Source organism: Dromaius novaehollandiae, chromosome 6 (genome assembly GCF_036370855.1).
Source record: "Dromaius novaehollandiae isolate bDroNov1 chromosome 6, bDroNov1.hap1, whole genome shotgun sequence".
Lineage (NCBI taxonomy): Eukaryota > Metazoa > Chordata > Aves > Casuariiformes > Dromaiidae > Dromaius > Dromaius novaehollandiae.
In genome coordinates, this window is record NC_088103.1 from 13,808,084 (window position 1) to 13,821,762 (window position 13,679).

General features: G+C 41.2%; 1 protein-coding gene across 1 annotated transcript in view; it reads left to right on the forward strand.

The window, feature by feature from the left end:
* Positions 1–13,679, forward strand: part of ANK3 (ankyrin 3) — a 354,620-nt gene that overhangs the window by 288,921 nt on the left and 52,020 nt on the right. Inside the window, exons 27-28 of the mRNA XM_064513712.1 lie at positions 3,789–3,895; positions 11,607–11,831. Coding sequence (XP_064369782.1) covers positions 3,789–3,895; positions 11,607–11,831 — 332 coding nt within the window. The remainder of the gene's footprint in view (positions 1–3,788; positions 3,896–11,606; positions 11,832–13,679) is intronic.

Genomic DNA, 13,679 nt, shown 5'->3' on the forward strand with positions numbered 1-13,679 from the left:
TACAATACTTTGGTTGAAGTGGGAAGAGCGTATTTGAGGGACTGGGAGATGTATTTGCTCCCTTGCTCCCTTCTCTCCCTCTGTGCATCTTTGGCCTTCCAGATAATGCCTGCTGTGGAAGTAGAAAGCAAGAAAAAAATCTTGTGTTCCACCTTGTCTTCCTTGTTCCAGGAAGTCATAGGAATAAAGATCATTTTGGGTCAAAACCAATAGCCTAAGTCCATCCAGAAACTGATAGGAGTTAGGGCAGTTTGGGGCTATCATACAGCTCTGAAGAAGTGAGCCATTGCCTATGATATTCATATTCAGTTTCTCTTCTTGTTTTAAAGCTTAGACCTATATACAGTTCATTACAGTAGTAAAGTCTCAAAGTAAGAGGAATTAATTTTATCATGAATGTAAGTATGTGAAAGAAAAGGGGCAGCTGGCAACCTCTTGACCAGGTGGAATTAGAAAATCTCCTGACCATCTCTTCCCAAGTTCACCAGGGGACAACTTGGAAATCTAAGAAGCCTGATGAGGAAGATCTGAAACCAGTCTTCACTGCACCTGGCTGCCAGCATGATACACTGGATCACTGAGGGGAGTTTCTAATACTCCGAGTAGCTTGAGACATTCTCCGTTGTTGCATTCGGTACTTTACTGCCAACTCTATTCAGCAGGGAAGACTGAGCGTCCAGGCCATGCTGTGCCTCACAAACTTGCTTAGAGCGGAGTTAAAATTTCTGTGTCGTTATGTGTTACCATGGACGCAACAGCTCAGTCCAAATCTGAGCGACTTCCTCTATGGAATAGTTTACATCAGCCTCCGAGTTTACATCAGCCAAAGGCAGGATGAATCAGACTGTGTTACCTAGCAGCTTGCTGAATCTCTTCTGTCCAGATAAATTCTTCTGGGAGAAAGCATAAATTCTTCTGTTTGCTGAACTCTGATATTACACAGCCTGGCTGCTTAGTTATGCAACCAGCAGCATCTTTGCCAGCAGAAATGTCAGAATTTTTATTCATGTTTTTGCATCAAACCACACCACACCCTAGAGCAATTTCAGTAACAGAATTTTGTATGTTTAATCTGCCTCAGTCTAGTTAGGGAATGCTGTGGCCTGAGAAGACACAGGACGAATCCTGTGATTTGGTACTGTAGATGATGTACCATCACACTGCAACTTGCCCAGAAAGATTTCTTTGCCTACCTGGAAAATCCAGTGCTTCAGCAGATTGACAAAATGAGGTCGACAGATGTCTGCTGCTTGTGAGATCTATTTGTCTAGCTATTAACTTTTACTAGTCTGCTCCTCTTCCAAAATTATTGGATGCAGGCTTTGTGCTTTTGCTGGCTGTAAATATCTCCGAAAGATCTGTTTGAATGCGCTTTGTCAGAAAGGAATGCATCCAAAGTGTGGTCACCCGATGTATGGAGAGCGTGTCAGTACAGAAGCGTAGACCAAGGAAGCCTATGTATATGTGTAAACAGCTTTACAGTAAGCTGGGTTCATATGGTAGTGTCTCTATCTAGTGTAGGCTATTTTAGAAAGATACTGTTTACTAGGAAATTATGTGGCTCTACACTGAGTTTTCTGTATCACACTGTTGAGCTTTTTAGCATTTTTCATCTGTTATAGCAAATGTGATTCCACGTTTATCTGTCGGCATACATGCCCTGGTGCACGCCTGGACCTCAGTGCAGTGATGCTGTTGTGGCTCAGCAGGCACTGGAATGACAAACACTAAATTGCATGTCCCTCTATGTATTTCTTTAAAAATCTTTGTTTTGGTGATGATGATGATCACTGGGTAATGCGATAAGTTTGGCTATTTTTTATTTATCTAAATTTTTGCAGCTTCTGAGACCAACTGTCTGGATCTTACAGTGGTTGGTATTTAGAGTAGTTACATACTCAGTAGGAACTCTTATAAAGTTCGATCACTTGGAATAGCAGAAATCCACAGAGCTGGCTTTTCTGCCAGCTGTGGGCATAAACTGTGGGCTCCTCATGAAATGTGGAAGAATCCCTAGCATTCTGTTGGAAAGAGTTAGAAAATTGTCTTCATTAAACTAAATTATGATACATTTTTTCAAAACAGTGCTAATTAAATCCACTACTGTTGCTTAATTACTGTTGTTTTTAATGACATTCCTTTTATCTTTTATGTCTGATGCCCTGACGCATCTTTTGGTATTTAACACGTGCCATGCTTAGCAACCTATTTGCCCGTTATTACTATGCCTCAGTTATGTGTCTTACAGCAAAAAGTCTGGTGGAAGACCCTAATAAAAGACTTAAGGTAGCAAAAGGAGGAAGCGCCAAAGGCTGCATGCCGCAGAGTGCTGCACAAATCACAGAGCAAAGTTGTACCCTGCAGATATTTTTATTGATCAGCAGTAAGTGATAATATTGATGGATTTTGGCAAAGCAAAACCAGGATGCTCATTTAAAATGCAAGAAATGTCTGAAGAAAGTTTTTGGAAACCAGGGAGCAATAGGAGGGGTGCGAGTTCTGGCCAACAGCGGAGCATGATCTGGTGGTTTATCTTGTGGAAGCTTCTCGACAGAAGGATTTTTGCGTGTTTATGACTGGCTTTGTCAGTTTTACTACTAATGCTGGTATTTCCATTCAAAATAATTCATTTACAGTACCTTTAGATGCCCATATATAAAACAATAGGTGGAAGTAATAACATTTCCCTGTGCAGAAATGTGTATTTGGCTCAGGTTTGACTGGAACCCCCAGAATATAGTTTGAAAAAAGCCCGTGAGGTTGTAGTCTTCACAATGTATGAGGGAAAAAAACCCAGATAACTCCGCTTGCACTCTCTAGTCATATTTGCCTGTAAACAGAAAATCACTTCCATATGGGAGACACTGAGATCTTTAACACCATCCTGGGTGAATATAGTCAGTGTGTTGCATGCCAGCATCTTGACTTAGGTTTATTGAGGTAACTTCTGGTTTAGAAGCTTTCATATCACCCTGCAAATACAGGCATGCAATATTTGAAGATTTAATCTGTTTGATTTCCTAGGAAGAAAGGAACAAAGAAAGAAAGAAAAAAAGAATGTGTGGCTAACATGTCTTCTCTGTCACAGATCAAGAGAATTTATAGCATCAAAACCTGTTGCCAGGCACAGGGCATCTGCAAGTGCGATGCTACGACAAGAAACAAATTACTTGTCACTGTGTGTCGGGTGGAGCAGTTAATTATAGCACCAATATGGCAGTGCTTCACTGGGTTAAAACTATTTTTATGTAGATGAATAGGGACAGTAGCACTCCAGAAAAGAAGTGCTCATGTTGGTTGTACATTTAGAGAAGACAAATTATACCCTCCTCCTACCAAGAGCTTGGTCGTGCATTCACAACTTCAGTTAAACTCCTGATGAAGTTATTCACAGGTTCTGCTTGAGTAAGCATCTATCAATGGCATTTTCTGTGTGGGACTGTTATGCTGCCTGTCAATGTGGGGTAGGATTGCAGTACTAATGGAAATCGTTTTTCAATTTTTTTTAACCTTGCATATGTAAATGAAGTTTGGAGAGACGGAGTTGTAGCTCAAGAAAGCAGCGAAACCAGGCAAAAAGGAAGCTTTTAGACATGTAGGATTAATTTGCATGTGGATTCCAAATTTCTGTTATGGGATTTCCAGCAATTTAACATCTGGGATATCAGTAGTGTTATACAGAAAGGGGTCAGTTCTAAAGTTAATAGAATTTTGTTAACAAGCGTGCATTTAAGACCAGTGTTTTTCATGTTGATTTTAAATTTCAATTTATCTTTTTATTTCTAAAGCACCTGACGTTTCCAAGGGAATTTGATTCTGATTCTCTCAGACACTATAGCTGGGCTGCAGACACCTTGGACAATGTTAACCTTGTCTCAAGTCCCATCCATTCTGGGTAGGTCGTTCAACAGATTTCCTTTGTCTTTAAATGTGCAAGTGTATTGTTAGCTGAAGAATACAGCCTGCTGAAATGGCTGATAACATGCCTGTTCCTGCTCCACTTGAAGCCAGTGGCAAAATTCATGCTGACTTCAATGAGGGTGCTTAATAACAGCAGTCAGGCTAAATTCTTGCATATCAAACCAATACTTCCTTCTGTGCTTAATTTTCTGAATGCCAAAAACCCTGTAATCCAACAGGTTTTCCTTTAATAGTCCTGTTTGCTTTTTCTGTTGCTTACACTTTGCTTTTACATGTGATAAGGTGATTTTAATTGAACTGTATTAAGTTGTTCGGAATATAGAATCAGAGATACAATGTTATGCTTTCTGTTCTTTCATCCAGGAAAATGGGGGACTTTAACCTCTTATTTTGCCTCCAAACTCCTGCCCGATCTCCAAAATGTGTATTTTGACCTTGATTGTACTACTCATTTATTTACAAGGCATCACTGTAGTTGTGGTGCTTCTTGACAGTGCTGCTTAGAGTTGATTTAAATGCAATAGTAATAGTGTTGGAATGCATATTGTAAAGATTTACAAATAAATCTGTAAATGAAAAGAATTGTTGCATATGAATTGTCTAGTATAAATATTTGTTGTATAACTTTCAGCAAGGGCAGGGCATAAAATTTCATATCCCTTTTATTTTATTTCCTCATTTTGTGATTAATTACATTCTCATAATGTAAATGAGACTAGCACAAACCAAAGCATTTCAGTTCCACACCAGGTGTAAAACTACAGTCCCACAATACATGTCAGCACCTGCTTCAGCTGACTAGAACTCTAAAGCGGTAGATTTTTAGGTCCTGATCTAATAAAACACTGCATATGGGCAACGCTAAAGCTGAAATGTCGAGAGATTCAGAATGAAAAGCTGACGTCTGTTGTTTATCAGAGAAGGGTAGGCAGGCAAAAGACCTCAGAGAGCAAGTAGTTCACGCTTTTGCATGAGGACGGGCTAGTATGTAGTCAAGTCATTCCTGAAAAATGTTTAATTTCTTCTTAGTCACTTATAATAAAGGATATTTTATAGTCCTTCAGCTTCAGTGGGCCACTATCCTCTGTTACAATGTTTCTTCCCCTGATATTGAACTAAGATTTCTTTGCTGCAAATTAAGCCTATTTCTTGCCTTACCCCGCGTAGTCATGGAGAACATCTTACTATTCTAATAAAAAGAACTTTTTATATGTTGGAAGGCATGTCATCTTCTCTTTTATAGACTCAAATGTACCAGGTCCTCCACGCTTACGTCGTAGGTCTTGCTTTCTCCAAATCTCACCTCATTCTTGCTGCTGTCTTGTGGCTCTCCCCTGTTCAACAATAGTTTATTTCTAAGCCAGTTTGGGCACCAGACCTCCACAGAGATGTCACCAGTACTGGGTAGGACAGAATCATTATCTTTGCTGACACATGACGGACGTAATCTTAAGAAATCCCAAAATGAGAATTTTCATTTTGGTAACTGCAGCTTCCATTTGACTCATGCTTGTAATCTGCTAGAATTTCTCGATTCTTTCCTGAAATTATTCAGTCTAGGTATTTATTCTGTATTTTGTGTTTGTGTCTTTGATTTCTTCTTTCTGTTTGCGTGCATTTGTCTTTACTATATTGCATCTTGTTGATTTCAGAGCCTTTTTCCGTTTTAGCAGGATAGCTTTGAATCCTCATCCTATTTTCCCAGATGTTTTCAGAACTTTGTTCTGTCCAGCGTTCAAATCATGAGTGAGAATATTAGGATAGTACCTGGCCCAGGGCAGGGCACTCCAGTTGAAATTCCCTTCCAGTTCAATGATAAAACACTGATGGTCGCTCTTTTGAGGTAACAACACAGTTGTGCATTTACCTTATCTATACTATACCTCCTTTCCTTAGTGAAATACAAATACGTTACTTCCATACATCCACTGTGTAAGTTAACCTGTTGAAGAAGGAAATGAAATTGATTTGACACAATTTACTCTCGCCACATGTGCTTTGGCCCCTTTTTGTTTTGAGGATTGGTGAAGGCAGGAGGTGAGTTGCAATCTCTTTATTATTCTTCAGGCCTTACAGATTACTGGCTTGCTGTTAGTTCTTCAAGATGATCTCTAGTGGTCCCAAACCCCCCAAACGCCTTATGCGGACATAGGCTCTTCAGCATCCATTGCTTCAGGTCTGCTCCTTCTGTGGAGCCCTACTGGCTAATGTAGGGATGGCCTCAGCTGCTGTGGGAGGCTGCGGCCCTGCTTGCTTCTAATTATCTTATATTAATTTTTCCCATTTGCTTTCTAAATTATTTTGCAGCTATTCCTCTGCACTTCCCCAGTATGATTCAAGGTGATAACTCTGTGCCACGGTGCAGGGGAGGAGGGCTAAGCTGGGCACCACGCTGCTCATTTCCCTTCTGGCAGATAGAGTCCCTCGGAACTGGTGCTGCGATGATGCAGTTCCTTTCTTAGAAAAACCTTATTGTTTTTCTTTTCTAACACGGGCCCGTATTATAGTGTGATATTGTTTGGTTTTGCCTGTGAACTTCCTCTAGGGGCATCGAACAAATGTTCCCTTCACGTCTTCCAGTAGCTGAGCCCGTCCGATGCGCAGAGGATAGTGACTTCTCTTCTCCTCTGCCTGCCTTTTCTGAAAAGCAGCTCCTTTTCTGCTTGTTCCCAACGCTTCCTCCCCATCCCCTGTGCCTCCAGTCTTTCTGCAGCCATTTGGTGTGGGTGTTGGAGCTGAGATCGCCACACGTGCCGGTGCCCTGGCCTGGCGTGCTTTGCAGGCCTCGGCCTCGGCCCTGCAGGCAGGGTGACGGGAGGAGCGGCGGGTGCTTCCTTTGGGCTGCTCCTTTCCCCGTACCTGTTGGAGCGACTGAGCATTGACGTTTGATCCCATTTTCTTAACCGAGTCGGAAGGGGAATTTTGGGAGTGTGGAGATGTGGAGATCCAGCTATGTATCAGTGAAAGGGGAAGAAAGAAGGAAATGTCAGTAATTTGGGCTCTTCTGTTTTTTCTTCCTTTTTTTAAGCTAATGCATCATTCTCCTCTTTCTGAGTTCAGATAGGTTGTTTTGCCAACATGTGTTTCGAACAGGGCCCATTGTAAGCAATACATTGAAATATGGCATGAATCTTGAGGTCACTAGAAAGGTAGAGACCCTTCAGCAAAGTGGCTTTAAGCTTTTCAGAGGTGAGCTTACATGTGTATCTCCCTAACTGAAATGTGGATGTGCTCTCTTCATGTTGCCTTTTTTCATTTCTTGGTTTTCTGAGCCCAAGGAAAGAAATTAATGTGTAACATTCTCGCTCCCACAATGAGAAACTCAGAAATACTGCATGAGTCTTGCAAGGTGGCATAATCATAGTTTAATCATTAATCATAATCATAGATTGATCATAGCTTACTCCAACCTCCTGCATGCATGCAAGAACTCATTTTTGAAAGCACTGTAAGGAATGGCGTAAAGACTTGATATTCTTCTTTTCAAGTGTCCCACCGTACATCTCTTTATACTTTGGAAAACAAATTGCTATATAAAAGCACAAGAACTGATTTTCCATGACACACTGAAGCATGTTTTGGGAATTAAATAAACTCAAAGAAGTTCTGTTACCATAAATTCTTTATTGACCTAGGTAAATCACAGATGTTTTCTCCATTTCTCTGACATATTATGGACTTGTGTTGATTAATTAAATGAACACTTCCTTTAGGATATTTTTTCCATGTGCAGCATATTTTATATGACAAAGCTCACAATATGTGAAGCAAAAGCCAAATAATTTCTGGAGTTGGCCCTCAAATGTGTTGCTTTTGTTATTTTTCTGATTGTTACTTTTCCTTTGCGCTTATTGTTGATATTTTCTGTTGCTTGCTTCTAATTATCTTATATTAATTTTTCCCATTTGCTTTCTAAATTATTTTGCAGCTATTCCTCTCCACTTCCCCAGTATGATTCAAGGTGATAACTCTGTGCTTTCTGTGAATCTTCATTTTCTTTTCTTTTTCTTTTTTTAACTCTTTTCCCACAGTCAGTGTGTGTGTAGACGTTTGTAGTGCATTCGCCCACATCCTCATCCTTTCCATGTATTCAAGTAGAAATGCTCACTAGCATTTAGCATTGTGTTTTAGAGATCATACTGTAGTATCCATTATTAGTGAAGTATTAATTTAGGTAAGCACCAGCTACTAATTCTTTTTATTGAAAGTGCATGAAATACTGTTTGAAATTATTGTTATTGTTTAAAATGGTAAGTTACTAATTTGAAAACTAAATGAGTAAATAATTAATACGCTGTTGACAATGATTACCTTTATCCAGTAGCATTACACATGAAGGCTGATCTGTTTAGGGTTTTGTCTTCATTGAAGGCTGCAGTGTGGTGCAGATGCACAAAGCTGGCTACAAATGGGCTAGTTGCTGTGCTGCAGAGGAGATTCACTCCCGGGGCTAATCTACCCTTCCTCCAAGTAATGATATCAGCAGTGTGAGCTCCAGGTTGCCAAGGGTGGGCTGTTATCATTGCCTGGTATCGAACCTGACTCAGCTGTCTCTGCACGACCTTGCAATCTGCAGTATAAACATACCTAGGAACTTGCAGCCAGGTTTTTATAGGTACCTAGGCTCTAACTTCCATTGATATTTGTATTAAAGACAGTTGGTTTAGGTGCCTAGGTGCTATTGAAAATCCACTCTTTCTTACTTGGGTCAATCCAGTTTGGATTCTTCTGACCACATGTGGAGTTGCCCCAGATGTCCTCTACTGACACAGCACATCTTATCTGAGTGAAAGCTTTGGCTTTTCCATTTTTGCAAAAAATGAAAAACAAACTGTTTTGTTAATTATGAGCTGGCTAAACATGTGAGTAATCACGTACATGATATGCAGCTCCCCAAATGAACGCATTGTACCAAAGCAAGTGTCACATGTGTCCTCCCGGAGTCGCTGGTGGGTAGGCATCGAATGCGTGTTCCAGCTGGCCACCTCTCTGCCCTACGTACGTCGAAGCAGTTTGAATTGGGCCCGTCTTCTCTGCACACCAAGATCATGGGCATTTTCAAAAGGCCATCAAGACACAACTACGACAGATTTCTTTCAGTATTTTCCGATTCTGTGACTTTGGGCTCTGAGTCCCTGCTTAATATTTTACTTTGCTTTATAGTAAATTTTAATGGCCTCTTTTGACCTCCCTTCCCAGCAAGTCGGGAGCTGGGTCCTTGCCGGCTCTGAGGAGTACCCCCGCCATTGGCCTCTCTTTCCACATGCCCGGTGGCATCTGCCCGATCCCATCAGGGTTCACCATTTACCATATAGAGCAGTTGCAGGGAGAGAAAGCAACATAAACATGTTGACAGTAATGTAAGCATGCTGAGTAGTGCTCAGTCAGTAAAGGGGAGAAGGAAGCAAAGGTCTAAGCCCTGTAGAGCTGGCTTCTTTGCTTCTTATGGCCTTTTGTTAGCAAACAGAAAACTGTTCAAGTCAAAAAAGTTTACTGACATGTAAGATTCTGAGATCTATAAATACTGATTGCCATCACTTACATACTCTATAATTTAGAGGTTGAGAGTATTGTTTCTGACACACGGATCTAATATTTGTAGAAAATTGGTTAAACATTCAGCAAAGATCCCATTCTACTGAAAAATAATTGCTCTTATGAGGAACTGGGATACCCTAGTGGCAACAATCAGCTTTGTTCAGTAGCGTACAGCGTGCTTATCAGGGAGAGAAAGGTGGAAACAATTTATTTGTATGAAAACTACCTGTGAAGTATGGTGAATTTTACTCCATGCTTTGGCGCTGTAAGGTACCTGAGCCAGAGGAAATGATCAGTTGGAGTTAGGTCAGCTCTGAGGACTGTTTCACCTCCCCTTTCCCCCGTGATTTCTTTTTCTTTAGTTTGAGAAGGACAACATGGGAATTTCTTTTTCTGTAATTCAGTTGGACAGCTTTGCTTTCCTACTTAATATGTTTATGTTTTGCTTCCATATCTGCATGTCTCCTACAGACGACTAAATACAAAGTTTTGATTACACTCTTGCTTTTGTGCAGAATTTTCCCCTGCCTCAGTTGGCCGGGCTTCCGAATACACCTGGACTTTGCAGGACTGACCAATACATGTCACTGTTACTTTTGATATCCTGCTGTCGTCCATGCTTAAGAGCACTCGGGAGTTTTTTCAAGAATCTTCAACACCCTCCCGGGATTGTTGGTTCTTATCTTTAGTTCAATTTACAGTAAGAAACCAGGAAATTGAATGGATTGGCCTGTTAATTACCTTAAGTTTTAGTCCTCAAGATCAGAAAGTTTTGGCAACAGCCTTGAACATGCGGAGAGCTGCCAGCTGTGCCAATGTCTGCACATCGTACAGAAGGAGCAGACAAAAATGTGTCAGCATGAAGACTGAATTTGTAACTCGTGTCCCAGCTGATGCTGGCTAATTACCGTATGTACTAGCTGAAGCCCAGTGGTAACCATGAAATTATATTGGATTATGTTTAGGATTTCGGCAGGGACAGCTTTAGGCAGAAGCAGGACAGGTTTGTACAGAGAGCTGGAAATGTCCATCTGGCACTTATGTAGGAAGGGAAGCAGCAGTGCCCTAGTGAGAGAAGGGAAGGTATTTTGAAGCCCCAAAAGAGATCCCCTGTTTGTGCTTAGCCCTAAAGGAATCTAAATGCTTGATCCCCTTAAATTGGAAGGATTTTTGCTGCAGAATTTTGAAGGAGGTTGAATTTGGTTGCTTGTCCTGGGAGCCCGTTCCCCATTGCTGTCACTGTTTTTTGGGGTTTTTTGGTTTTTTGGGGTTTTTTGGGGGTTTTTTTTGGTTAAGGGCCATAACACTTCACAAATGCAGCTTCTCACTAATTTGTAGATGAAAAAAAACATGATTATTAACAGTAATTCTTGTTAATATTCATTATTCTTTTTCTAATAAAGAGATTTTTCTTTAAACTTACCAATTACCACTTAAAATGTAATTGCTTCCCTTTTATTAATAAATGGAAAGTTATACATTGGAATGACACTGGAAACTGCAATATTTCATTAAACGTAGCTTCTTGATAAGACATGCCATCTTCCCAGAAGAGTAATGGCATGATTTTCTTCAGAGTGCCCAAGTTGTCCTTGGGCTTCTCCCTCATTCCCCACCAGTGCAACCTCATAGCAGCCCTGACCGTCGCCCGCAGTGTCAGCCCTGGCTCCACCAGCCGTCCAGGGTGTTCACAAAGGGGGTGTTAGCGGAAGATTTTGGGGACCGAGATCCTGAAAATAAAAGAACAGTTTCGATTCTCCCTTTTTTACACTTTCTGGTTCCTTCCTGCATGTGAGGCTAATTACTCATAGACGGCAGTAGAACTAACAGTAACAGAGGGCCAATGAAAAATTCTAAGACACTAATACACTACTTATGTGTACTCTTTTAATCCAAATGACTCGGTAGCAGCTGCGCCTTTCGCCGTGATGTTGCTAGAGCTTTAGAAATTCCTGCTTTTGTTAACCAATAGTTCAAGTGTAAGTATAAATTTTAAAAGAATCTTTTTAATCTTTTTAGTTTAGTTGGGCGTGGGAGGACTTTTCTAATAATATTTTAAAGATTTTGACAGTTGACTTTGATTTGCCTGAACTTTTTCTTGCTTGATTTGTGACCGTTTTCATTGACGTGTTTCCTTCTCCCTACAGTTTCCTGGTTAGTTTTATGGTTGATGCACGTGGGGGTTCAATGAGGGGTAGTCGCCACCACGGAATGAGAATTATTATCCCACCACGCAAGTGTACGGCACCGACCCGCATCACCTGCCGCTTGGTAAAGAGGCACAAGCTGGCCAGCCCCCCGCCAATGGTGGAAGGAGAAGGATTAGCAAGTAGACTTGTAGAGATGGGGCCAGCAGGGGCACAGTTTTTGGGGTGAGTTGTTCTATGAATTTCACTGTTGACACTCATGTTGCATCTTTTATTTCCTTTATCCTGTGGATCGAAGTAGTTAAATGTTGAATTTACCTCGTCTGAGCATGTAAGATAGGCTACTTATCTTGAAATATTAAAAAATGCCAACCTGCCATTCCTACCTCAAAAGTCCCCTTGTATTTTAAGGGGAGCTTTGCCTCTTTCATGGCTGCAGGGTGGAGCCAAAAGTAAGGAAAGCTGTGAAAAAGCCAGATCCTGCCCTCGGCCGCTCACGCAACCTCCCTTTGACGTCAAAAGGAGTCACGCGCCGGTAACCCAGAACAGGTTTTGGCCCTCTCGCTGCGCGAGGGCTGCCGTACCCGAGGCAGAGCCCCGGCGCAGCAGGGTTAGCTGAAGTCACGCGCAAGGGCCCGCAGCCCAGCCGGGCCCTTGACGACGACGCGGCGCCCGCCCAGCTCCGGCCGAGCTCCCCGCCTGCCCGCAGCGGGGATGGGGCGCGCCGCCGAGCGCGGTGGCCTGCAGACGCTAGGAACTGACACGTTGCGAGGCTTCAAGTAGGGGAAACAATCCACTATGATGTGGCTTCCCCCCCCCCCCCCCCCCCCCTGCTAATTATAAATTTTGTTCGTTACCATGAGTGGCGCCCTGGTGTGAACTGCCGGTCCTGTCGGGAATGACAGCTTGTTCCTAATTTCCCCTTCTCGTTTCTCTTCCTGCTGCATGGATGTTATTCAGTAAACTGCATCTTCCTAAAAGTCCTCCCCCTCTAAATGAGGGCGAGAGCATGGTTAGCCGAATCCTGCAGCTTGGTCCACAAGGAACAAAATTTATTGGGTAGGATATGTACAGAAAAGATACAGAATGTCTACAGTTTTCTTTTGTTTCCAATTTTTTGTTATTCCCATAATTTTTTTTCAGTTTTCTGAAGCTTTCAGTTGATTTATGTCACTGAAAGAAAATCATAGTGGCTTGATTTAATATAGCTCTGCTACTACCTTGTGCTTATAGGCATGTAAAATTCACTGCCAGCATTCTGCTTTCATAACTTCTGTGCTTTTGTAATTTTTTAAATTTGAAGTGTTTCGACTGCATCAAATACATTTTAATACACAGTGACGGTCCTTTAAGTTCAGCCTTGTGGTAGAGAAGGTATTGACAGGCCTTGAAGTGAGTCTGTGGTGGGAAGAGCATTGTAAAATGTGGTCATGTAAAATCTATTATTTATGAGAGATCATTTAGAGAAAATGTCATTGAGTAAATGACTTCATTTAACAATGTTGGAGAAATAATAATCTTTTCAAACTGCAGGAGGCATCTTGTTAAGTTAAATTAAAAATAAATTTTAAAACCCAAGGATGCTATCGAGAGGAGCTGCAATGTGTATGCTAAAAATGTAAGAATGTTTCTGTGTATTTTTGACTGTTGTTTTCAGACCGTATCATGAAATTTATTGCATTAGGTTTTCAAAATATTGGTGAGTGTTTGGTGTTCAATACCTGTTTAATACCTTCTCGCTGAGTATCCTTGTTAAACTTCATGCACAAAATTGTGTGGTTTCTAAATATTTACAGAGACAGTATCTGACCTATTAGCCTGCAAAGATTGTATTACAATGTTGGTTTTCCATTTGTATTCCTTTCTAACTAGAGAGTAAACATCTTACGGAACAATGTATTTGAATTTTTGGTATTTGCTTGCTGCACACCATGGGAGACGGCAGCTACATTGCTTTTTAAAGGACTTGAGATAAGAGTAACAGCCTGGGTGTTTCTAAAAGCATCTGAAATATGCATTGATTAAACTGTCTTTTACTATTTTTGTTGAAAAAATCTGACTCTTCTTCTGGAC